We start from the raw sequence: 26,833 nt of genomic DNA on the forward strand, positions 1-26,833 counted from the left end.
ATGCCGATAACGCGAGGGACTTCGTCACAATGCGGACTCATCGGGGCATTGGAGGGACATAAATTGAACTATGCCGATACTCGATGGGACATATCGGTCTATGTTTTAGCTATCGAGAGGGAAACAAGGACCAAAAATAGCGTGTTAGCGATAGGTTACGCGTTCGGCCACAGCTCCAAAACAGACATTTTTTTTGTTATTTTAGACTATTTTATGCAATAAATAGTAAATCATATCAAAAAAGCAGACAAAAATCCCTGTGTAAAATTAACTACAAATTTATATGGCTATTTCTACATATTCATTTGAATCATTTGAAGATAATTTCAATATTACTGTTAATTGTTAATCGCCCAAGGAGTAACACGCCTAATCGTGTGTTACTTAGTGCATACGGTGGAGTCAGCAAGGCCACAGCTATTGCGCGACTAACAATGCATGGAAATCCATCAGAGAAGTGGCAAAACCGATAACAACGCATGGAAATCCGGATCCAAGGTCGGACCTATCAGCATTACTCTTGCCGATTAAATTAATAAGGCAACGACGGTTACATCGGAGAACCGACAAAAACATAATATTGTCTTGTCGATAACCGAAAAGCGCAACAGAAATGATAGACCAAAACGACAGTACAGAGATACTAACAGACACCAAACACCCAACAAAACGGCAGTACAGAGATAGTAACACGCGTTTTACAACGACTTTTTGGAGCCAGCAAACATGCGTCGAGCCCTATATCTAACCCTAACGCGAATAATTTCAAGCTACAGAAAAACAAGAATAACCAAAACAAAACAAAACAATATAATTTTCGCACAACGTATACAAATCTGAAAGAGCGGCTACTCAAAAAAACAATAAAACATGCAAATTTTCCAACTGTATACAACCAGAAAAAATGGCTACTCAACATACCTGTTAACCTTCAGAAATGAACGCAGGTTGCCCTTGAAAACTAAGTCCTCGCTGCCTCCTTCAAACCCTTCTTTGCCTTCAAAAACAACATAACATTTGATTGAACAAATGAGGGCTTTGGACTTTATCTAATCGCGCATTAGTCCGTCCCTTTATGCTTGTCCCCTTTTTTCCACAACACGCAGAAGAAAATGGCGGGAGGTCTGCTCGTACGCTCCACCTAACACGCGGAGCCCTAACATGCGTGTTTTTCCACATGAGGCAAAAATGGTGGGACACATCTATTCTTGCTCCAAAAAGACAGTACGGATTGACTAACACGCGTGTTTGTCTCGCGTTTTACACCATCGCTTTTGCAGTTAACGGTTGCGATTGACTAACTTGTTAGTAACACGTTGTACGAAAGGTCTGTTTTGGAGATATGGCGTCGGTTTTCACTGAACGGCTGCGATTGACGGATTGCACGTACGAGAGAACCTGGAGGGAGGGAGGCACCGTGGTTTGGAAGCGCACGCCCTCTTTTTCCCGCCGTTTTGGTGTCCGAACGCGGTCATCAACACTTGCCGCCGGATGTTTGTTTTCTATGGATTTTAATGTGTGTGTTAGGCACCACACATCGGTGCGAGCTGCGGCCCAGGATCCGCCGTCCTCCGACATGTCCATGTAGTTTCGTGTGGGCCCCGACATTTGAAACAACCGACTCCAGCACAACTCCATGTCATTTTCGCTGGGTCCAGCACCTGCGCCAAATTGGCATGGTATGCATGGGCTATGCATGTCTCGAACATGTCCGTGGATGCATGTCGTTGGTACGACAGGTCACTTTTGGAGCCAGAATAGACGCGTCCCAATTGAGCTCTATGAATCTAGATGATGTCACTTTGATGTGAGTTAACAATGAATAAGGGTTTGTCCTTTTAAACTTTATTTTAGAGTACAATTTGAAATATTTTGCCTACAAGTTAATAAATAATGAGAGGAAGGAACATGAATAAATTTTGTATTGTGATTTCAATCTAATAAAAGGAATGATTTTTTTGATTTTTTTAAAAAAATGTAATGAATTCAAATTAGTCAAAGTTCATATAGTTTGTCAACTTTACACACAGATATACCAATAACGTACTAATCATTATAGAAAAACTAGCCACATTAAAGAACTTTTGATCTATGAGTGAAGTTGAATGGTTCAAAGGAAGTACACTAGGATTAGATTTGTTGAGTGCAAGGTTGACACCATAAGAGATAAAATAAAGAGTGTGCACTCAATGACTTTGGTGAAATTAATATCTTTTAATTCTTAACTCTTAATTAAAGAATTTCAACCTAAAACTTATATTAAATAACAATTTTTTATTTTTTATTTTTTTTATGTGAGAGGTATCTCCGCAACCTATTCGAACATCTGCAAACCATGTGCATCAAACGAATTTAAGTCTTGATGTCCAATCTGAGACCAATAGACTCAAACCAACTCCACTACTCATGCAAACTAACAAAAACAATCTTGTAAATTTAATTTAAAACCCCTCCCTCCCTGAGAAAGAAAAAAAACAAAAAAACACAACCTTAAAGTATTTAAATTAAGTAAATTTCTCCATTCCATGGTATGATAAAGCTTCCGTATATATATTCGTTTCAAATTTAAATTTTTTTATATGGATCCAAATATACATATAGTTGTCATTATTTTTACAGATCGTTTTGGTTGTTTCATTGTTGAAATAAATAAGTACCTTCAAATTTGCTTTCAGATTACAGGATCGTCCATGCAAAAATCACAGGTGCTTTCTTTCATTCTCTTGGGCAATTAACTATCTATTACTCAATCGGAGTGCAAATCGAGCATACTTTACCGTTGCAACAATTGGTGGCTCAATCGCCTGCAAAATTTATTGAAAAAACACACGCCTATTGGCGTGAGTTCATGTTTTATACAAATCCCAGCGATTCTCTGTTTTTTGGTGCTCATTTTTTTCACAAATTCCTGAGGTCCATTTTGTTGCGAAGAAACATTTTAATTCCCAATTTTCATTAAGAACACACTTTTTTAATGTGTCCAATTGATTACCGTTTTGTTTATCTGGAACCTGTGCTTTTGGTTAGTTGCTTTTCTGCGACAAACATTTAGGGTAACTTTTTTGAAAGAATTCTCCCACTTAATTCCATATTGCATGCAATGAATAGATATATTGTAGGTGCCCAGTCGGTAATCATTTTGTTTATTTGAGGTATATCTTTAGGTGTTTTTCATCTTTGTAGTATTAAACAATTTAGCGATATTTGCTTTCAGTAAGTCATGTTTTTGAATTCCAGATTTGATCAAAATTACTCGTTTTTGTCTTATTAGTAGTATTTTGCTGATGTTTTTGGGTAGACATATTTTTTTTCGGACAAAAGATCTGAGGGCCATTTTATCGCAACTTTTAATCCCATATTGCACGAAAAACAAACTTCGTAAGTGAGCAATTGATTATCATCTTGTTTACTTGCAGTGTGGTGGTCTCTGTTTTAACTTTTGTTTGGACAAACAATTTAGAGCTATTTTGTCTCAGAAATATTGTTTTTAATCCGATCTTGCATAAAATATACATCTTCTAGATATCCAATATTTTACCATTTTGGGGCAATTGTGTGCCAAAAAGAACTGTTTATTGGAAGAGGAATTGGGCTTAATTATATAGGTACCTTTAGCCTTTTTGAAATAGTTCTTTTTGTGTAAGCATTTTCTGAATTGACATTAGGGTTCAAGGGCCAATTATAGATTGGTTAAGTGGAACATAATTTGGTTGTGTGTGGAAAATTGATTGCTTTCATTATTTGTGAATGGCATTCATTTGAAGAAAGGGGCAAATGGAAGAGCAGGGTTTTTTGGGTGTCTTGGAAAGTAGCCAGCCTGTGGATCTTGATAAGCATCCTTCTGGATTAGTTCCAATTTTGCAGTAAGTCATACTTGGTCCTGTTCTTTTTTTTTTTGCTTTAATGGATTATGATATTTTTTGTTATCTGTGTTCCATTTGACTAAATGCTATCAATTCTTATCCATTTATAACTGGTTCTGTTGACTGTGATCAATCTATATACATTTATAATCTGTTCTCTTGTGTCTGACCAGTTCTTATCCATTTATAGTTGATTCCATTGAATTGGATCAATTGCCGTCTCCATACTCACATCTACCGAGGATTACATTTTATATACTTTGACCGTTCCCTTATTTATTTACATCCATTGCCTGATTTACAATGGCCCTACTTGAACTCAGTTGTCTTGAGGTGACGATGGTGATCAATTTCATCCATCTGTATATGCCCTTTGATAGGTTCCACCAACCAATTTGGTCGAAAGAACTTCAAAATTCATCATCATCAGCAATTTGTTCCATTCTATGTGATCAGTTTTCATTTATTTATAAGTGTTTCCTTCCAATGCAATTAGGTTTTTCAACCTTTTTATCCATTTATAATCGGTTCCATTTAATGGGATTGGTTCTTAATATTTTATTAATTTTTAATTGAATCAATCCGATGTGATTGAGTAGCATTTATAATCTATATATTTGTGTTTGCAACAAGAATTTGGCTTATAGTATATCATATTTTGGGAATGAAAAGCAGAAAAATATACTATTTGGAATTCAAATTTGAAATAAATTCTGCCATGTCCTCAAATCAGACTCTTGAATGCTTAATTCCCAGCTTATTGATCAATTGTTCTGGCATGACTCATCTATATGCAATCTTGCAATGCAATTTTGCAAGTTTTTGTGTAGCAGTCTGTGGACTTTTCTCTGCATATCAAGGCATGCATGCTAAATACATACCTTTCTCAACACTTAAAGGGTCAAAGCAAGGTCTTTAATATCTTCGTTAAATAATTTTTTCCAACATGGTCATAAGTCCTGCCTTCAAGGCCTTTCGTTGTGCTAACCTACAATGTTTTAATACTTATTGCTAGAATCAAGAAACTTAGTTCGTTTTCCACATATCAGTATACACAGGCAAATAAATGACCTAAACGCTTGTTGAAAAGTCCCTGTATATGTGAAGTTTGAAGAGTCAAAAACTAGTTTTGTATATCCTCTGTGAATCAGTTGCTAAAATATTTCCCTTGACTAATAGTTATTCTGAAACCTAGTTACATGATTTTGATTCTGTGTATGCTATTATTACGTTATATACTGAAACATTGCTTTCTGGGGATGATTTTCTTTGTATACCATCCATCAAGTTTCATGTTTCCTGATACTTATCCTTAACTTCAACTCTAGAGCTGCAAAGAACCAGTTTTATTTTATTATCTTTTGCATTATGTACACATTCCTTTAATGTAATTTTGTGGTTACCCAGCAATTTTATGTTTAAAAGTTCAAGGTTTTCTTTAGTAATGTAATAAAGTTTTTGTTGTTTCTTCCGTTAAGAATGTAGCTACTCTGCACATATTCTCTGAGAACTATTTGTTAATACTTTGATACACGGTTCTTGTTTCTATTGGTATTCAACTTGCTTATGAAAATGTTGTTGCAGGAATCTGGTTTCAACAGTTAATATGGGCTGTAAGCTGGATTTGAAAGAAATAGCTCTTCATGCCCGAAATGCAGAATATAACCCAAAGGTTTGTGATTTTCCAACAACCAGATACTAAAAGAACCTAACGGAATTGTTTGTAACACTTACATGACTGATTTTCCAACAACCAGATAATAAAAGAAATTAATGGAATTGTTGGTTCAACTTGGTAACACTTACACGACTGTTTACATGCATGGTAAATGTAATGTCCCCACTATGAAATAGAATTTAATGGTAAATAATAATAATAAAATTAAAATCCAAAACAATAAAAATAAAATAAAATAAAAATAAAAATATAAAAGAATATAATTAAAATTTAATTAAGTTAATTAATGAATGGTCAAAAGACATAAAATGAAAAGTTGTGACTCCCTCAAACATGGGATATAAAAGGGAGAAGAGAACCTCATTTGAGGGGGGATGATTGTGGAATCAAAAGTGCAGGTCAGATTTAATAAAAAGTGCAGATCTGATTGTGAAAGGTTGTGTCCCTTTCAAAGGACAGAAATAATGAAGAGTTGCACTCTTTCAAAGGGTTTAATTGTGAAAGGGTGTGTCTCTTGCCAAAGGGCATACATGATGAAGTGGTGTGACCTCTCCCTCACATTGAGAGATATAAAGGAAAGGAATTAAAAGCCTCCATTGATATCACCATCGATCAAATCAGATTAGAACTGTTATGAAGTTACAGGCCGTCTCCATACTCAAACGAAGGCATATGTAAGGCCGATGCATAGGATGATCTAAAAACAACAAGCACTATACAAAATGGCACATTTAATTATTGCAGAGCAGCGATACCAACCCAGGCAGAGATCTTATTATATGTCAATGCAGCATTAGAATGTTAGCTAATGGATTAAGGAAACGATAAGAATTGTGTTTACATTAACAAGTATTATCAATAATCCTTGATTAGGTGCGATACTCAGCAGCAGATTAATTAGTTAAGGCACAAGACATGATATGAGGAGTCACCGCCTTTGCAAGGATAGTGACCGTTTTGGAAAGACATAACTTTCCATGCAAATCGAGGGTTTGTATACAGCATAACAACCACCCAAAGAAAAAGCATCAAACAATCCTGGAAGAGGTGAACATCATAAAGAGATCGAATCTGCAACTATTGTTAAGATAAGGCGATATTCTGGTATGAGATTTTGTGGATCTTTATGATAATATTTTCTGCATACTATTATTGATGGCAGATCGTTGTTATGATTATTCACTGCATGTTATCTCCAATCTGGTCTTTCTGACTCATACTGTGTGATATATTATCATTAATATGATGTTTCATATATATATATATATATATATATATACACGTATTATGTCTGATTATTGTAATCAGCCGTGGTTATGAAGATTTACAATATTAGGGAGAACAGTTTAGACACCCTCTCTAGTATGAGGGAGAACAGTTGATAAAGACACCCTCACAACTCACAAGTATGGTTTGATGGAGGGAGAACGGTTTAGACACCCTCACAAGTTGGGCTTGACTAAGGGAGAACGGTTGATAAGACACCCTATCAAGTGTGGCTTGGCTAAGGGAGAACAGTTGTTAAGACACCCTATCAAGTGACCCATCCTAGCTTGCTATTGTTGGTGTTGAAAATAAGCCACACCCGGACCGACGATGGACTGGTCCAAGAGGGGCCAGTAGCTCAGTGGTAGAGCACTCCAGCAGTGTATGGAAGGTCCCAGGTTCGAGTCTTAACTGGTCCATGTCTCAACATGCTATTAGAGACAGGTCCAGGCTAGGAGCCCCAAGCACATGAGAGGTGTGGCTTAAGGGGGGGTGTTGGTGTTGAAAATAAGCCACACTCAGACCGACGATGGACTGGTCCAAGAGGGGCCAGTAGCTCAGTGGTAGAGCACTCCAGCAGCGTATGGAAGGTCCTAGGTTCGAGTCCTAGCTGGTCCATGTCTCAACAGCTATGATTGGGATTCCTTTAGTTGTGACCTATGATTCTGACCACTACATTTATAGTTGTTTGTAATTGCAATTGCTTTAAGTTTCATCATAGTTAGTGCTTCTTTACTTTATGGATCATAATCAGTCTTTCTTTGTTTTATAGATAGTATGTTTGTAATTATCAGTCACTTGTATGTTATAGATTATAGATTAATTTCCTAACTTGTTTGTAAGGTTTTTCCATTAAAGAGATAAAGGAATTACCTCTCTAACCCACCCTTAATAGCTAAGAGTTATAATCTAGGGCAAACTAGGGCATTTTACAAAAAGAAACATTACAGTAAATTATTTTGTTGATTTTTCCAGGCATGTTTTTTGTATGCTTATATCAATCTAGATACCAAACAATTTGTAATAAGAGCAGTATGTGTAATTTCCCTTGACAAATATATTTATTAGATATGAAACCTTCAGAAACTCCTGTAATTAAACTTGGCCAGATAATTGAAAATAAGCAAAATAGTTTTAACAAATGAACATTGAACACGCAAGAAAATACAGATTCATATCAGGAAAATACATGATAATTACTGTCATAAATTGCTGCAACAGCAATATTACATCTATTACAATTGCATACAAAAACAGAGAGCCAAACTGAAGCCAAATTACATTGCTCTCTGAACTATTATTCAAGAAACTTCTACAAACACCGCATGTGAGTTTTATCTAACTAATAACAGAAAAATACATATAAAATGCAGAAAACCCATGGCCTCAAGGCTACCATAGAGTTCTGCAACAAATGGGAAAACTCCAGAAACAAACAAACTTCAAAACTGAAGAATTCCCTTAACTATTCAACACAATGATAATCTCTGAATGAGATTATACTCTAGTAATTCTTGACTCCTGTCCTTAGATCACCTGGTAATCCTCTAACTCCTGTCCTTAGATCACCTTGGAAACCATGAACATCCTCTTCAAAAGTCTCCTTCTCTGCTAGTTTATGAGCCATTGAAGAAACAAGTAAAAGCTTAGCAAAAATTGACAATAAGAACGATGAAACTTGGAGCCAAAACCATGCATATATGAAACCACATTCAAAATCAAATTGGCCACCCAAATCCCACTACTTGACATGGAGTAAACTTGCATGAAATGGAACTAATTATTTTATGGGAACTGCCATAAAAATCCATGCAAATCCACTAGATGCCACAGAAAAAACCCACTACTAGCCAACTTGCCAAAGCCAACGAGATACTTCTAAAAATCCACACCCAAAAGAAGATACTAATTTAACATTGTTTGTTGTGAAAAAAAATTGAATTTGCAACAACAAACAAATCTTAAATTAATATTATTTCCCAAACAATCCATTGATTCTGAATTATGATTTTGGGACAATCGGGCTTATTATTTTTAGTTAATTTTTGAAAATGGGGATTGGATGAGTCTCCTACCCTTTAGTAATTGTTGTCACATGAAATTGCACCCTGCTGAAATTGGGTTTCAGCATTCTAATGACACAATGGAACTGACCTCAACATGTGGGACTTTGCAAATGAGGTTAGATATTTGGAGAAGGTCGACTTCCTCTCTAGTCTAGATGCAGAGGTGCTTATCCAACTCAGCACTAAACAACCCTACGCTAATCCTATTTTATCACTAGTAGGACCCACACAATTTTTTGCTATACTAGTTTTTAGAGTTGAAAATGAGGATGTTGTGGTTTGACAACACCAATAGGGAAGATTAAATCCACAATTAGCTCTTCACATTGAGTTAACAAAACACACAAACATAAGAAATGGTAAGCAATTATTCATACATAAAGGTAAGAAGATTTTACATAGAGTGCATAAACTAAAAAGAGGTGAAATGGCATTTTTTATTGATATAGAGGAATGGGCGTATTTACATTTGCTAAAAATGCAAAAAGATACATTTATCAACAAGAGAAACCAGGAAGAACCCTTACAATGAGCACAAATTTGCCTTTTATTCACCAAAGAACCCAACAAAGCAATCATGTTGTAGAGAAGAGGTAGAAACATTAGCTGCCGCCACCACCAATCATATGCAAACATTTATACCCCAGATCTTGAGCTGAAGGCGTGAGAAAACATTCCTGACACCATAGCTAATGCCCTAACATTGATGAATTTATGGATGAAGTGCAGAAACCCCTATGAAATTTGCTGCAGAAAAAACATTATAAGAATGGTCCTCTGATAAAAGGAGTCTAAGATTTAATAAATGAGCATGGGCATCCTTCCTTTCCTATGAATCTGCTCTACTCCTTGAAGCTATATGATGGTATAGATTCTCCTAGACTGATGTATACAATTCGCAGTGCAGTATTAATGCTGAGAGATGATCTATCTAGATCAATCTGATTTCAATATCAATTTATATGTCTTGAAGATGAGAGCACGCTGCTGCACAAGGAGTCGATCTATAGAAGAAGAACACGAACTGCTGAAGGATGATATCGAACTGCTGAAGAATGATAATAGGATCTGTTGAAATTATCTATTATCCAAATTGCCTTGGAAGTGAGAAGTGAACCGAACTTTATACCCATATTAAGTGTGCATCCAAACAACACGATCATTCCAATAGTTGGCTTCTTATAAACCATCACGTCTCTTTATCTTTATTAGAAATCGGTTACAATACAATCTCCCAAGGTGGCAGAACATATATTAGTTATCTTTTAGTTAACAAGCCGGTTCATTCTAAATATGAAAGTCGACAATGTATAAAAGTCGAACAATTAAATGTGCAAGGCTGAAAGGCCCTTCACACATTTGATGGCAAAGTTAGGTCTTGTAGGATCCGACCGAAGCTATCCATCAACACTCTCTCTTAGCTAGGGAGGAATCCTTCTTGACATCTAAGTCACATAGTGACATCCACCATGGCTACTTCCAGAGAGTGAATAAGCACAAGTGCTAAGTCATGGAGTTGCTCACATGACATCCACCATACCTACTCGCAGAGGGTGGAACCGCAAAATTCTCACAAAGAAGAATGCGCAACAAGGGCTGATACCTCAAACTTCTCTCACAGAGAAGAATGCATAACAAGGGCTTGCACCTCAAACTTCTCTCACAGAGAAGAATGCATTATAATACATATCAAGTAATTACTGATGCTGAGACTCCCTCTCAGCAAGGGCTTCATTCTCTACAACTCCAAGCTTGTCTCGAAAATGCACAAACTTCACCTTCGCAAGAGGCTTGGTGAGAATGCCAGCTGTCTGTTCCTCAGTACAAATTTATCTCAACTGAACAACATTCCTCTATACCATATCTCTAATATAGTGGTACTGAATCTCAACATGCTTGGTTCTATCATGGAATACTGGATTGACTGAAAGCTTCACACAGCTTTGGTTATCACAATGAATGGTAGTAGGCTCCAATGATTGTCCAAACAATCCTACAAGGAGCTTACGAAGCCACACTACTTCGTGAGTAGCCACACATGCTGCAATGTAGTCTGCCTCTGCGGTGCTCAGAGCTACAGAAGACTATTTCCTACTACACCAGGAAATCATAGCAGATCCCAAGCTGAAGCAACAACTAGAGGTGCTCTTCCAATTAGTAACACTCCCTGCCCAATCAAAATCAGAATATCCTTCAAGTATCAGGTCCATATTGGAAGAGTATTTCAAGCCATATCCAACTGTGCCACACAAGTATCTCAATATATGCTTGGCTGCAACTAGATGTATCTGTCTAGGTTCACTCATGAACTGGCTAAGTGCACTCACAACATAGCAAATATCTGATCTAGTGTTAACTAGATACATCAAGGACCCAATCAACTGCCTGTACATAGTAGGGTCCACAAGATCTGAACTAGCTGCAACTTCCCTCAATTTATTCAAGTTAGTTTCCATTGGTGTAGACATAGATTTACAATCTGAAATTCCAAATCTCTTCAAGATATCAATGGTGTATTTTCCTTGACTTAGGATAATCTCATTGGGCCTCTGCCAAACTTCCAACCCTAGAAAGAAGTGCATGAGTCCTAAGTCCTTCATCTCGAATTCTGAAGTCAACTCCTTCTTGCACCTATCAATGAGATGATCTTCTTCTATGACAAATAGGGCATCAACATAAAGTACCAAGATCAACATATCACCATTGTATACCTTGAAGTAAGGGTTCGGATCGGCTTTCTTCAATTTACACACATGAGATTATTTCCCATTGAGAAAAGCAGTTTTCAGGTAGACCTCTTCTTCAATCACACCATTGAGAAAAGCAGTCTTCACATCCATCTGATGCAACTTCCATCCCTTAGCTGCTGCAATGGCAATGATGGATCTAATGGAAGTATAGCGAGCAACAGGAGCAAATGTTTCTTCATAGTCTATTCCCTCTTTTTGAGAGAAGCCACGAGCCACAAATCTAGCCTTGTACTTTTCAATGCTACCATCAGCTGCATGCTTAATCTTGTACAACCACTTGGAAGATACAATAGACTTCCCTTTTGGTCTAGGCACAATATCCCACACATCATTCTTGAGAATGGATTGATATTCCTCATCCATTGCATCTTTCCAAACCTGTTGTTTTGAGGCTTCCTCTACGTTGGAAGGTTTAGATTCAATAAGATTACACATCAATGCAACATAATTAGAGAATCTATGTGGTCTTTTACTTTCTCTGAACGTGCCTCTAGGAGTGGCAAATAGTTTTGCTTCCCGCAAAGTGTTTCTTTCCCAAAGAGGTCTCTTTCGAGACACAACAATATCTCTGGGCCCATCAGTGGGATCCAAAGGTTCAACTGGATCATCATTCATATCAGGTTTTGTAGACTCCCTTTGAATCTCAGGAGCATGATCACCATCCATGTCTTGAGGAGTCTCATCATCTATCTCCATGCATGAACCCTTTGATTTCTTGAATGCAACATCTTCCTCAAATGTGATATCCCTGCTTACTTCTATTTGCTTCTGATTAGGGATGTTAATACGGTAGGCTTTGGAGGTTTCACTGTAGCCCACAAATATCCCTCTCTTGCCAGAAGGTTCCAACTTGGTCCTCTTGTCCTTGGGAATATGAACATACATAGGACAACCAAAGATTCTCAGGTGACTGATATCAGGCTTGATCCCTGAAAAGGCTTCTTCAAGAGTCATATTTTGTAATATCCGATGAGGACATCTGTTATGAACATACACTGTTGTTCTAGAGGCTTCTGCCCATAGGAAAGTCTGAAGGTCCTGATCATGAATCATAGCTTTTGCAACTTCAACAATAGATCTGTTCTTCTTGTAAGTAACGCAAAACTCCCTCTTGATCCCTGCCTCAATACAAAAATTACGAAAGCTACCCGAGGTGTACTCACCTCCATTGTCAGACCTTAAAGTTTTAATTTTCTTCCCAGATAAATTTTCTACAAGAGCTTTAAACTCTTTAAACCTGCCTAGGACTTCATCAGACTCTTTAGACCTTAAGAAATAAATCCAAGTCTTCCTAGAGTTGTCATCTATGAAAGTTACATAATACAAACATCCACTTAGGGATGAAATTGACATTGGACTACATAAATCTAAATGTACAAGATCTAGTATTTCTTTAGACCTACTTTCACTGCTATGAAAAGGACTCTTAATATTTTTACCCATAGCACAACCTTTACAAGTACCATCATGTACATGATTAAGTTTAGGAATACCTTTTACCATCTTTTCCAATGATGGAAGAGCCCTGAAGTGAAGATGTCCAAGTCTTCTGTGCCAAAGTTCGCTAGAACTGGAAGAATCATGAAGAAGAGCTTGTACTGGAGGACTGGAGAGTTTATACAAACTCTCATGTCGATTTTCGATTACACGAGCAGTCTTGATGCTGAAGTTCTTAGGCCAAGCAAGAACTCTTCCTTCAGAAAATGCAATTTGATATCCTTTATCCTCCAAGGCTGAAATAGACACAAGGTTTCTCTTGATCCCCAACAAGATCAACACATCACTTAGGTGTAGAGAAACTCCAGATTCAAGGTTTAGAGATGAAGCACCAAATCCTCTTACTGAATAGCGTGCATCATCTCCAATGATAACTTGAAGATTTGACTCCTTCTCCACTAAATCAGAAAGATGCTCCCGATAACTGGTGATATGTCGAGAGGCTCCACTATCAATTAACCAGGTATCACTGTCCGTAGGAACATTGCTTCATAATGCTGATATGAAAAGAAAACCATTGGAGTTATCTTCAACCTCCTTTTGAGATGAGACTTCATTGATGTTTGCTCCTTGATGATTTGGTCTTGTCAAACAATCCTTTGCAAAGTGACCAAACTTGTCACACCTAAAACATTGGATGCAAGAGAGTCTTTCTTCTTTTGCCTAGAATCAGGTGCAAAATCTGATTTCAAATCTCTATTCCTTTTGAAGTTGCCCTTCTTCCAATTCTTACGTTTCTTGGTAGATTGAGTGGCAAGAACATGTGTATCTTCATCTTGATTCTTCTTGAACACAATCTGCACGGAGTCAATCAAACTTAGGTAATTTGGATCTTCCACTTATGCTTTGAATAAATGGCTCCCATGAATGAGGAAGGCCATTCAAGGCTAGCATGACAAGGTCTTTATCAATCACTTGATCTCCAATTGCGGTTAGTTGATCTCTCAATTCTGAAATTTTCATGAAGTAGGAGATGACTGAATCTCCCTTTGCCATCTTGACTTGGTGGAGTTGCTGCCTCAAGGCAAGAGCCCTACTCACGTTGTTAATCTCATATAAATCTTCCAAGGTCTTGAACATATCTCTCGCAGTCGTCATCTTGGAGATGAGAGGCACCAAGTGATCCCTCATGGAGTCGATTAATATCTTCTTTGCTTTGATGGCATTTTTCTTGAATGAAAGCTTCTCCTGATGATCTTCATGTTCGGATAAATCCTTTTCCTCCACGAATTGAAGAAGATGATTTTCTTCAAGTGCAATGAGCACTCTAAACTTTCATGAGGTGAAGTTAGATGCGCCTTCAAGCCTATCTTCGACTTTAAGACCATTCACCATTTTTGAGACTTAGAGATATTACTCGAAGGAGAGAGAGAGAGGAGAGAATACTTAGAAGTTGTAGAGAATTTGATCACGGTCTTCTTTTACCGTTGCTCTGATACCATGTTAAGTTTTAGTGATCAGATTAAGTAGAGATAATTTAAACACAAATGCACAAAATTTACCCTGGGAAAACTTTCCTCTTGAAGGTGAAAAACCCAGCAAAGAAGTTCCTTTATATATATATATTTATAGACAAGATGTCTTTACAATGAATCTGCTCCACTCCTTGAAGCTATATGATGGTATAGATTCTCCTAGACTGCTGTATACAATTCGTATTGTAGTATTAATGCTAAGAGATGATCTATCTAGATTAATCTGATTTCAATATCAATTTATATGTCTTGAAGATGAGAGCACGCTGCTGCACAAGGAGTCGATCTATAGAAGAAGAACACGAACTGCTGAAGGATGATATTGAACTGCTGAAGAATGATAATACAATCTGTTGAAATTATCTATTATCCAAATTGCCTTGGAAGTGAGAAGTGAACTGAACTTTATACCCATATTAAGTGTGCATCCAAACAACATGATCATTCCAATAGTCGGCTTCTTATAAACCATCACGTCTCTTTATCTTTATTAGAAATCGGTTACAATACAATCGATACATCTCCCAAGGTGGTGGAACATATATTAGTTATCTTTTAGTTAACAAACCGATTCATTCTAAATATGAAAGTCAGCTATGTATAAAAGTCGAACAATTAAATGTGTAAGGCCAAAAGGCCCTTCACACATTTGATGGCAAAGTCGGGTCTTGTAGGATCCGAACAAAGCTATCCATCAACAATAGATAGTGCTCTAGTGGACAAACTCCAAATAAACCAAGCTTTGCTTCGTCAAGATTAACTACAACTCCGCAAGAATTGGTGCAATCTTCTGAGGATGTTAAAGGATTTTCACATTGAGAAAGTACATTTGAATACCCAACACGACGCAATCCAAACGACTTTTCACAATCAAACTTGGCATAAATTTGGGGGTTCAGGCTAACTTTGCATTGCATCTTATAATCAACAAGATGCAAAAAGTATGAACCATGGAAATTCATCAAACACCATTACATTCTTCATTGAAATCAAAGCACTTCATCTAACAATTGAGAATAAAATTCTACTCTAAGTGAGGAAGGTGAAACCATGCAAGTTTTGAAAAATAACCTAAGTGGACACCATCAGAGAACAATGTTTCACTATTATTATCTCAAAAACTTATTGCAACAATTTCATACAAGTCTCCCTCTCTTACAAATGAGGGGGGTCATCCCTTTATATAGGCTTCATGCCTTGAGGACACATGCAAACCCTAATTATGGTTTTCCCAAAAAGATTCTCCACAGATGATGCAACAAGGTGGTCATCAGCAATTAATGACCCATCATGCCCATATACAATTAATTTTACGTGCCCAAAATGGCATCCATTGTGCATTAAATGTACCATTTCTTTCAAATTTGCCCAATGTGTAATAAATGTTCCATTATCTCCTGAATATGATAGTTGCATGCAAAAGATGCTCTACCATTGCATTTAGTATGACGGCTGCCATGCAATGAATTAGTCGCCACCATGGTCAAATATTCCAGCAATGAATGCTCCACTATGCCTTCATGCGACGGCTGCATCTAAGAAGAAATTTGTTGTAAAGTCATAAACCTGGCGTCTACATGCAAAAGATGCTCCATAAATTCAACATGTGCCAAGCTGACTACCACTTGGCAAGAGACCCCTTGAGAGATAAAACTTCGAGAGAGAAATATTTGATCCATGAAGAATTTTCTTGAAGTTTTTCAAACTTTCCTTGCTCTGGAGGAGATTTTTAATGATTTTCCACCATCTCCTATTTTTTAGGAACTTTCCAAAAATAGGGTTCCAGGTTCCAGGAGACATGAATCCAAATCTGAAAGAATTTTGAAAGTTGGAAGTGATTTGATGACCAAAAATGGATTTTTCAAATTTTTTCCCAAGGGGAAATTTCTTGTTCAGTTCATCCTTGATTCCTTCCTTGCCTTGGAAAATTTATCTTCAATTCATCCTTGGGTGTGATTTCTTCCTTGCTTGGAATTCCCTCCTGAAGGAAGGAATTTCCAACACTTAGCCAAATTTTCACCTTTTCCAAGAATTCTGTCGTGAAGGAAGAAATTTCCATCACTTAGCCAAATTTTCACCTTTCCTGGAATTCTGTTATGAAAAAAGGAATTTCCATCACTTAGCCATTTTTGGAAACTTTGTTCTGACAGGACCATTCAGGCAAGGTGATGAAGATCAAGCATTCGCGACTACTTCTAATTCTGGAAAAGTCAAAAAGTAGACAGAGAGAGTCAAAATCGGCTAAGTATTGGAAGCCCAATCCTCATCTGGAAGAAGCTCAAAAATTCATCTAAGTCCATGAGGAGTCTAGGACAAGTGAAATTCCTTAACCCATGCCAAATCACGCCCATGGAGAATCCAAGGCGCCAAACTCAGGTGGAGATGGAAGGAGGATAAAATGATGAATTCCTTCCTCAGTGAAGAATTCCGCCCTAGGACATGGAAGGGTGCCATTATGAGGGAGGCAAGGAAGGATAGACCAAATGCTAAATTCCTCCTCCATGGTGAAAATCCGCCCAAAGCCAGAGAGGGGCTAGAATGGCATGCTCTTGGAAGGAAGGAAATTTGATGAATTCCTTCCTCGGTGAAGAATTCCGCCCTAGGACATGGAAGGGCGCGGCGCTAGAATGAAGGAGGCAAGGAAGGATAGACCAAATCATAGAATCCTCCATGGTAAAATTCCGCCCAAAGCCAAGGATAGGCGCCAAAATGAAGCATGCATGGAGAGATAGAAAATTGCAAGAATCAATGCCCAGGGTGAAATGGTGCCATGAAATGGAATTGGGCGCTAAAGTTAGGTTGCCTTGGAATTCACAAAAACATCAATATTCCTCCTCTAAGGTAAATTTCCGCCCAAACACTCATTAAGGTGCCAAAATTGAGGTGTCATGGAGGAAGGATAAAAATAATGAATTCCTCATCTATAGTGAAAATCCGCCCAAGTACTCATGGCGCCAAAGTCAGCAAGTCATGGAAAATTCAAAATACAATGAAATTCCCTCTCCAGTGCAAAAATTCCGCCATAGGAAGTCAAAGGGCGCCAAAACTACTCTGTCATGGAATTCATAAAAGGGGTCAAAATTCCTTCCTCCTAGCAAAATGCCGCCCTACTCCCTATGAAGGCGCCAAAGTCAAGAGGTCATGGAGGAATGCAAAATCTTTGAATTCCTTGGCCAGTGCAAAAATCCGCCCCAAGCTAAGGGAGGGCGCTAAAGTTGATATGCCTTGGAGAATGCCCAAACTCATGAATTCCTCCTCCATGGAGAATTTGCACCCAAGGGTTCATTAAGGCGCCAAAACACACAAGGTGTGGAAGATGGAGAAAATTCAAGATTCCAAGGAATGGAGGGATAAACACCTTGGTTAATGAAAGGGATATCAGAATGGTTAAGGCATGGAAATGATGAATTCCACCATGCAAAATGAATTCCATGCTCAGGATTGAAAACTGAAGAAATTTGTCTAAGGCATGAAAGTCCAAGGGTCAAGGAGGAATGAAAAGTAAAAATCCCCTCGGGAAAATTCAAAATTTTTTGACACCGAATCTTATCAGAATCGGGAATTTTTTATAGATTCGGAATTGTGAGGAATTTCTCCATCCAATGGACCTGGCTCCTATTTTAGGAGGATCCCTAAAAAATAGGGGATGTTGAAGAAGCATGGAAAATTCCCTCTGAAGTAGAAAAGGACAAGTTAGAATGGAAAATCAAGTAAATCTTGAAGAATCTTTCAATTTCCCTCCGAAATTCGAAAGAATGGAAAGCTAATGAGTTGGCGAAGGGGATCTTCCAAGTATGACGCAATAACTTCTAAATTCGAACTCACTTACAAGGGAAGTTTCTTTCGCATGGCGTAGTAATTTGGAAAGTATGACGCATAATAAATTCGGTTGCCAAATTAATGCCTCCTAACTTAGCAGTATGATTTGAAGAATTCTATATAGGCATGGAGAGGCATTTCATTTCTCACATGCAGGATTTGAGAAAGAAGAATTGGAGGAGTGAAGAGAGGTCATACCTAGTCTTTTTTTTTCATTATTTCCAGGGCGTTTTTCATCATTTCCAGGGTGTTTGTCAGGATGTTGGAATCAAGCAAGATAGCTACCCTCACCAGGCAAGCATTGATCAAGGCGGAGATGAAAGGTTTCCTTCCTCGTTCCCAAATGAATTCCAGATGGAAGGAAATTTGCGATACAAAATTGGGCACATTCAATTTGGTTGCGTTCAAGATCAGAATGTTCGAGACAGCAGGGCATAGTCCGTCACCAACAGCTATCAAGTTTGTCAAGAGCGGAATTGTTGCGGCAACTGGTTTTCCTCCTGCTATTTAGTATCCAGATTTGATTCTGGAGTGTGCAAAGCATTATAATCCGGAGCGGAAGACAATTTCAACGTCAGATGGCAAGTTGCTGGTGACATTGACTCTGGAGTCAATTGGTGAAGCTTTCGGAATTCCTTCACACCATTCCATGACGTACAGGACTAGTAGCGGAGTTGAAGCAGTATATGAAGCAGGTCCTGCCAGGTGTGCTGGCTTGATCAATAAACAGTGGTTGCTGAAGCCTAGGCTACATGCCTCCAAAATGCCAAAGACTCACTATCTTTGAGTTCAAGCAAGAATATGTGGACCTGATAAAGATGCTGAGCAAAGTAATGGGATGTTCACATTCTATGAACTTTGAAACATGGATGTTCTTCTACATAGGCAAGATCATGAATGCAAATGGGCTAGTTGACTGAGCCAGATTGATTAGTCATTACTTGCACAAACAGCTGAAGAACTTAAAAGAAAGAAAATCTCAGTCCTTCTTCATGAGCTCCTACCTAATCTATATGCTTGCACGAAGGGGAGGATTTGATGGTTTGCCAGCAAGTGGAATCATGGGTTGCGGACCAACACAACTGAAAGTGCATGAGTGTTATCCCTAGCTGCATCTTCACAATCTTAGTTCTTACAGGCTGGCGAATGACACCTTCACTATGTACTTGACACGACTTATGAGGCAGTTAACAACTTATGATCAACAACAAAAGAAGAAGAAGAAGAAGCAGTCTATTGAATTCCCAGTTGTCTTAGGTGACTTCGTGGAAATGTGCTTAGGTTTGGAAGTAGCTGAGAGTGTAGCAGAGGAGTTGGCATTCTATCACCTGCCATTTTATACATCTAGGGCCCAGTATGATCCTTACCGCCAAATCAGGAAGGTTGCTGGCGTGAAATTCATACACAAATTTCACTTGGAAGATTATTGGGTAGGTGTTGAGGATGACCTTGAAGTCTGGAAGAAAATGTATTCCAGATTGCCCCTTGACACCATCAGGATAAGTGAAATTTACCAGGTGCCTGATCATGTGAAAGAGGATTCAGATTTAATGCAACCTGAATTGAGAAAGTGAAAAATTAGCCCATTCAGTTGCCAGACTGGTCGGAGCTTGAAATTGATGATTTGAATGTCCTGGCTAGACCAGTTTTGAAATTCACTAAGCATTGGGTTGATTGGCAGATAAGGAAATTGGCGGAAGGAAATGTTCATTTGACATATCATCTAATGGGAAGTCTAGATTCCCATAGTGAAGCAACCGAAGGATCTTCACAAGCACAGACAGAAAGGGAAGTCCGAATTGATAAAGGGAAAAGTGCCCCAAGGACGACAAAGGACGACAAAGAAGAAAGATATCCAGCAGGAAGTTCAACAAGAGGTGCAACAGGAAGAGCCTTCGCAAAAGAGAGCAAGGGTAGAAAGGGTGCAGTCTCCGACAAGTTTTTCCAGTGTACATGAGGTAGAGATGTCTGCACATCGAGCAGGTCCACCTCCAAAAAATACTCCAGCACCAGATATACTCAGCATTAACACTTCACATGGACCCAATCAGCCAAGAGGTCAAAGACAAGAAAGTTCTCCACACCAGGAAGAGACTCGTCAGGATAGCTTCGTGGAAGTCATCCTTGGCGAAATGGAAGAAGAATCACAAGAGCAGGAGCATGTGGAAGTGCATAGTCACTCCATTCCCGCTCCAGATTGGTTGTTAGGAAGGCTGAGGAAGGAACCAAAAAAAGAAATTGATTTAGCTCGAGAATTAGAAGAATTGTTGAAAAAGATGGATCAGCCAACAGAAAGGAAGGCTCCTCGGAAATTTTCTAAGGTTGTGAGAGATGAGTTTGGATCCCGGACCCTGCACATTGTTGAGCCTGCAATGGATAAAGACAGGAGCGAAATTAAGCGGGAGGATTATGTTATTAGACATGTTGATCTTGGTCCTGCTTCCACAGGACAAGTAATTGGAGACTTCGAAGAATCTTCCTTGGCCATGAAGGAAAAGATGCTGAAATCAAAGGCGAAGTGTAAGAGGTTGAGGGAAGAAAATAGAGCTCTATGCGAGTACATCAGAAGTTTTAAAAGGCCATTTTGGGAGGCAGGTCCTTCATTCATTCCTCCTTCCCTTCCTAAGGAAGTTGTTGATGATGCTGAAGTAATTAGAGCAATGGCATAGAATTCCAGGGAATGGATAGAAGATGTTTACACTGAAGCAGGAAAATTCATCGAAGACCTGGCTCAGCTTCATTCAAAGTTCGTAGCCCTCTTGAGCAGATTGGAGACAGCAGAAGGATTGTGGGAAGATGTGCATGTATACTAGGACTTAACCATTCTGCGGCTCAAGGATCTAACAAAGATTCTAAGGCAAATTCTAATGGATGGGAAAGTAATTCAGGAGAACGAGGTTTATAACTTTCCTTGGTGGTTCTGCACTGTTTGCTCAGGAAAGAACACCTTCGATAAATTCAGTGTGGAGTCCTTAACTTTGAAGGACTCGATCAGAGGGGTGCATGAGGAAATCATCAATGCAATTGAGGCACTGTTCGCAAGGAAACTCAATGATAGTGGAATAACAGTGAACTCCCTGAAATCTTAGTTGCACGAGTTCTTCGTAGGTTCATTCCCTAAGGAACATTTTGCAAATGTTTCTTCATTTTCCAGTATAATGAAGGCACAAGAAATCATGATGGAATGGGAAAGCCTCTTTTCCAAGAACGAGGAAGAAATTGCCTTGATGGAATTCGATATCGAAAATGTGCCAAGTGCCTCCATTGGAGAGCTAGAAGCCATCGTCAGCGAATTCGTTGCATATGCCATAGATGAACGTGATAATGGTCGTCCATTCTTGGACGAGAATCTTTTGGCTGAATAGCGGCGACATACTCACTGCTGGAATTTTTTTGACTTTGTGGTGGTCCAGTCAATGCATGTTGAATGCATGAGGAATCTTCTTGCATGCAGCCACCTTATTAATGATTCTATGACGGATTATCCGTGCATGTCACCGTCGCATGAGGAATGATTGGCATTTATTTCTTGCATGGGAATGTTTATTGTATTTTGGGCATGTTTGATGTAATGGGGTGCATTTAATGCACTAATGGGTGCCATTTTTGGGCTTTTTAGAATAATTGTATATGGGCTTTGTGGGGTATTTATTACTGATTCCCACCTTGTTGCATCTTGAGTGGGGAATCTTCTGGGGTGAAACCCTAATTATGGTTTTGCATGTAGTCAATGCCAGGAGCCTATATAAAGGGATGCCCCCCCTCATTCAAAGGGAGGAGAGATTATCATCTGAGATTGTTGCTAAGGATTGTTGAAGTAGCCAACTTAATACATTGTTCAATTTTGATGGTGTATTCTTGTTCTATTTTAGCAATCTGCATGGTCTTACTCTCTTCATAGATTAGATTTGCTTTCATGTTGTTAGAAGAACTGGATTTGATAGGATTACTTGTTGCAAAGTCCGAGCTCATACATTTGGTGTGCAGTTGATTGTTGCATACTATGCAAAGTTAGCCTGAGCCCTTTGTTATGTGTGTATGCTTGACTTCAATTATCAGTGGAGATTGTTTGATTTGATGGTCCACATTGGTGATCTGAAAAACCTCGACACACCCTTTGAAGATTGCACCACCTTCGTGTAGTTGTGCTCTGTTGGCGAAGCGAAGTGTGGTTTGATTTTGCATGAGTGATCCCGTCTCTTGTTCTTAGGATTAGATTAGACTCAACATAGTTCTCTCTACCCTATTCTCTTTTACTTTCAACATATTTCGAAAATCCAAAAATCCAAAAAATAGGGCTTTCATTGCAAATCATTCACATAGAAATCCTTGAACTTGCATGAGTTTGTTATCCTCTTCAAGTGAATACGTAAGGCCCCTTGGGTTAACAACAAACCCATCAATCAACTGAGTCACGTCCACGCACTGAAGGAACCTTGGAGTTAGCCGTTTGAACTTTTTGTGCAATCTTAGCATAGGGACTAATTTTGATCAAGAGAGAGTAAGGTGACTGTTGGTAACTTTATTCTGTGTTCGACGCTGTCATAAAAAACACGTCAACGGGATAGAAGATCTTCCTTCTCATACTTGCACTTCTTCGAGCAATTGTTAATTCTTGGGAGGGGAAGTTGCTTCATTATTATCTCCTTGTTTCTCATCATCACAAATCTGGATACGAAGGGCTGGATTTGATGATTCTTGTGGCATTTTTCCTTGATCTTGCCTATCATTCTTGTCATTTTGTATTGTAGACTCCATTGATTCATCTACTTCGTGGACCATGCCTTCATCTATCCTTTGATCTTTGCCTTGATTTTCCTTCTCATGTCTAGAAGAGGCACTAGGAGGCTGATCAAAATTTGTCTTTTGCTTCTTCTTGGAAGTCTCCTTTCCTTGTTCATTCTTTCTCTTTGAACCTTTGGAGTGAGAAGTGTTTTCACTGACACTTGCCCTTTCTTCTTCTTTTGTCCTTGTCTCTAAATTGAGTGTTATTGTCATGTCTTGCTCCAATTTTTGATGTTGAATATCTACCCATCTTCTTGTGCAAGTTAAAACTTGATTCATTAATTCCCTCAAATCTGTGACTTCCTTTTTGTTACAATCGATCTTTATTTCTTTATCTTCCTTCTCATAGGTAGATTGAATATATCGGCCACTATCATGTGCTTGATCGGCCACTCTATAGAATTTGCATTTCCTGATGAGATCAAGGGGCAGCCGGGAGTGCATCTTCTTCTTTATCTCGAAGTCATCTTGTGCATTCATCCAAGATTCTTCTGCTTGAAACACATGCCTATGCTTCCTTCCAGCCATTTCTTCTACATTACCATAGGGATCAAAGTTATCTCTAGAAGCAAATGGTGTAAGCAAATAGAGAGATAACTTTGGCTTGACACTTTCAGCTATTTGAAGGGAAGGGCAAACTTCAATTGAATTCCCAAGTGAAATGGAATTAGTGATGACAGCTCCATGTTTGTACCTCAAGGATTTGGTACATGCTAACAACTGTCTTGCCACTTCGAGGAGTACCATCCTGTCTGTGGGATAACATGGCAACATATAAGGAGGACATCCTTGAATCCTTATATATGTGAATTTGGGAAATTGAATAAACCATGCACCATATTGTTTGACAAGTTCTTGTGCTTCTGGAGACAATCTTTGATGTATCCAACCTTGTAGAGTCCTAGTGATGTGCATTGTAAAAGTATCATTGACCAATCTATAGTGTTGTTTAGGTGGGTGGTGTAATATTTCGTAAGAATCACACACCCTTATCTCTCTAGGTCTACTTCCAACTCGACCTCTATGTGGTAGCCCCGCATATTCATAGCTCCTTGCTAGAGAATATATGATATGTGAGCTCATGTGGAATGACTTGGTAGGAATCAATCTTCTCAATTGTACATCTAGGCAATTACTAATGATTCTTGCCCAATTAATCATCCCTTCGTCTTGAATAATTATTTGAATGAAAAAGAACATCCATTTGTCAAAACAAAAGGCTTGAGGAGCACCTACAACTCGGCCAAGCAAGGTGATTAAATCCCTAAACTCTTCTTGGAAGTCAATTCGATGTGGCCCATTAGGTATCTTGTTTAGGAAAGGTCTACTCTTTTGCAACCAATCCCTATTGATGATTGATAGGCATGCATCAGGATCATCTTCATAAATTGATTTGGCTCCTTCTAGGCTTCTATAGATCATGTCTCTCTGTTCTGGTAGATGGAAGGCTTCACTTATGGCTCTTTCTGATAGGTAGGCAAGAACGGTTCCATCCTTTGCCACAATTGTCCTTGAGTGTGAATCATAGTGCTTGGCGCACTCAATCATCAATTCATGACATCTAACTACAAGGGGGAAGCCGGCTGCCTTGATGATGCCGCTCTCTATTATCCTCTTGGCTATGGGTGATGGTTTGCCAATGTATGGTGCCTCATGAAACTTCTTCACATTGAAGTTCCCAAGGTTTGTATCTCCAATGTTGCTCCACCGGGACATAATCTTCGTCTCCAAGTCATCACTCTTGTGATCTTTGATGAGGGCCTGCCTTGAGGATGATCCACTTGTCTTAGGTGCTGCCATTGTTTACCTATGAGAGATGCTTAAGTTAGACTCGTGGTGAAAGGTAGGTGAAATTAAAATTCAAATCAATCTTTTAAATGAAAATGAGCTTAATGACTGAACAAGATTGATTTTGTGGTTAATGTAGATCCGATTTAATGAAATTCAATCAAAATTAACTATAATCAGACCTAAGATGACTTTTCTATCAAGCAAAATGCTATACTTCACCTCAGATTTTACTGATTTCACCTTGCGTGAAGACTAATGATGATAAAAATCTGCAAGAGCTGGGGAAGATGAACAAATTCGCCCTCCAAAAGATGAACTTGCTGATCTTTTGGGTGAGTTTGCTGTGGGTATTTTCTCTCTCAAATAAAATTCGCTGATTATTACACTTGAACCTGCAACTTGAATGGTTGAATTCGCTTTGATAATGATTGAATTCTCCTTCCTTGAATTTGAAACTCGCTGACTGCTGGAGAAGTTCGCTCAACCTGCTAGCAAAATTCGCCAAAGGAGAAAGATAATGTTTTGGTTTGATGTTAGAAATGATATTATGAGCTCCCTTATATATGCGACCTAGGGTAGAGATATGTCTCTTTGAATACAAGGCTGACTTGATCTAGTGAAAACAAAATATAAATCATCCTTCTTTGATGCTGGCTGACTTGGTAAATCATACTCTCCCTTCCATCAATTCGAATTTTTGAATTACTTTAGGCACCAAAATGTTTGCCTTGTAGATTTTGCTATATGTCTCATGCAAGGTACGTGTAATTCACTTGATGTAGTGACTTCGCTCTATGTCCTTGCTAGGGATAGGATCTATATCACAAATTCGCTCTCTGTCCTTTCTAAGGACAGCACCTATATCAAAATTTCACTCATCGTCCTTTGAGAGTACAAGTCCTATATCAAAATTTTGCACTTTGTCCTTTGTAAGGACAAGACATAAATGAAATTTTTCGCTCTCTGTCCTTCCCAAGGACAGGACCTGAAATGAAGTTAGCTCATCCTCCTTTGAGAGGACAAGTCCTATATGAAGTTTGCTCTTTGTCCTTGCTAGGGACAGGACCTATATCAAAATTTGCCTGCTGACCTTTGCAAGGTACGCTCTAATCAATTCATTTTGTGTCGTTTGGGCGGTCAAGGTCAAGACAAGTAGTTCGCTCCATGTCCTTTCCAAGGACAGGCCCTATAATGATCAAGTTTGCTCTGTGTCCTTGACAAGGACAAGACTTAAAGTGCAGTCTGCTCTGTGTCCTTGGCAGGGATAGGACTTATATTCAAGTTTCGCTCTCTAACCCTTCTAAGGACAAGCTTCAAATGATGAACTAGCTCTATGACCTTGGTAAGGACAAGGCATTATTGTAAACAAAGTTCGCTCAACCATCAGCAAGGAGAAGGCATGCAAATTGCTCTAGACCATCAGCAAGGACACGACAAATAGATGATTTCACTCAATATCCTTTGGAAGGACAGGACCTATAATGCATTTTTTGCTCTAAGACCTCCCTAAGGACAAGCTTCAAAAGATGAATTCACTCTATGACCTTGGTAAGGACGAGCTTCAAAACATAATTTGCTCTATGTCCTTGATGAGGACAAACTTCAAAACATAATTCGCTCTGTCCTTGATGAGGATTTTGCTCTAAAACAGATTGCTCCAAGACTTCCCTAAGGACAAGGTCTAAAAGATTTATTCGTTCCAAGTTGATGCAAGATTCATGATTAAGTGAAGAAGCTTGCTCAATGTCCTTGATGAAGATTTCGCTCTATGTCCTAAGTAAGGACAAGACTTAAAGTGCAGTTCGCTCACTGTCCTTTCCAAGGACAAGGTCAAGATAGGTAA

The 26,833-nt window shown here is 38.6% G+C and overlaps 1 protein-coding gene across 6 annotated transcripts in view; it reads left to right on the top strand.

Moving 5' to 3' along the window:
• Nucleotides 1-2,568: 2,568 nt before the first annotated feature.
• LOC131031365 (TATA-binding protein 2) overlaps nucleotides 2,569-26,833 on the top strand; it is a 63,460-nt gene continuing 39,195 nt past the window's right edge. For 2 of the 6 annotated variants that reach the window (XM_057962465.2, XM_059214103.1), the window contains exons 1-3: nucleotides 2,569-2,705; nucleotides 3,765-3,863; nucleotides 5,448-5,535. In XM_057962465.2, the coding sequence (XP_057818448.2) occupies nucleotides 3,775-3,863; nucleotides 5,448-5,535 (177 nt within the window). In that variant the 5' untranslated portion in view covers nucleotides 2,569-2,705; nucleotides 3,765-3,774. The other 4 variants (XM_057962468.2, XM_057962467.2, XM_059214104.1 and 1 more) reach the window with 4 other exon arrangements.

The sequence above is a fragment of the Cryptomeria japonica genome, chromosome 11, assembly GCF_030272615.1.
Source record: "Cryptomeria japonica chromosome 11, Sugi_1.0, whole genome shotgun sequence".
Classification (NCBI taxonomy): Eukaryota; Viridiplantae; Streptophyta; class Pinopsida; order Cupressales; family Cupressaceae; genus Cryptomeria; species Cryptomeria japonica.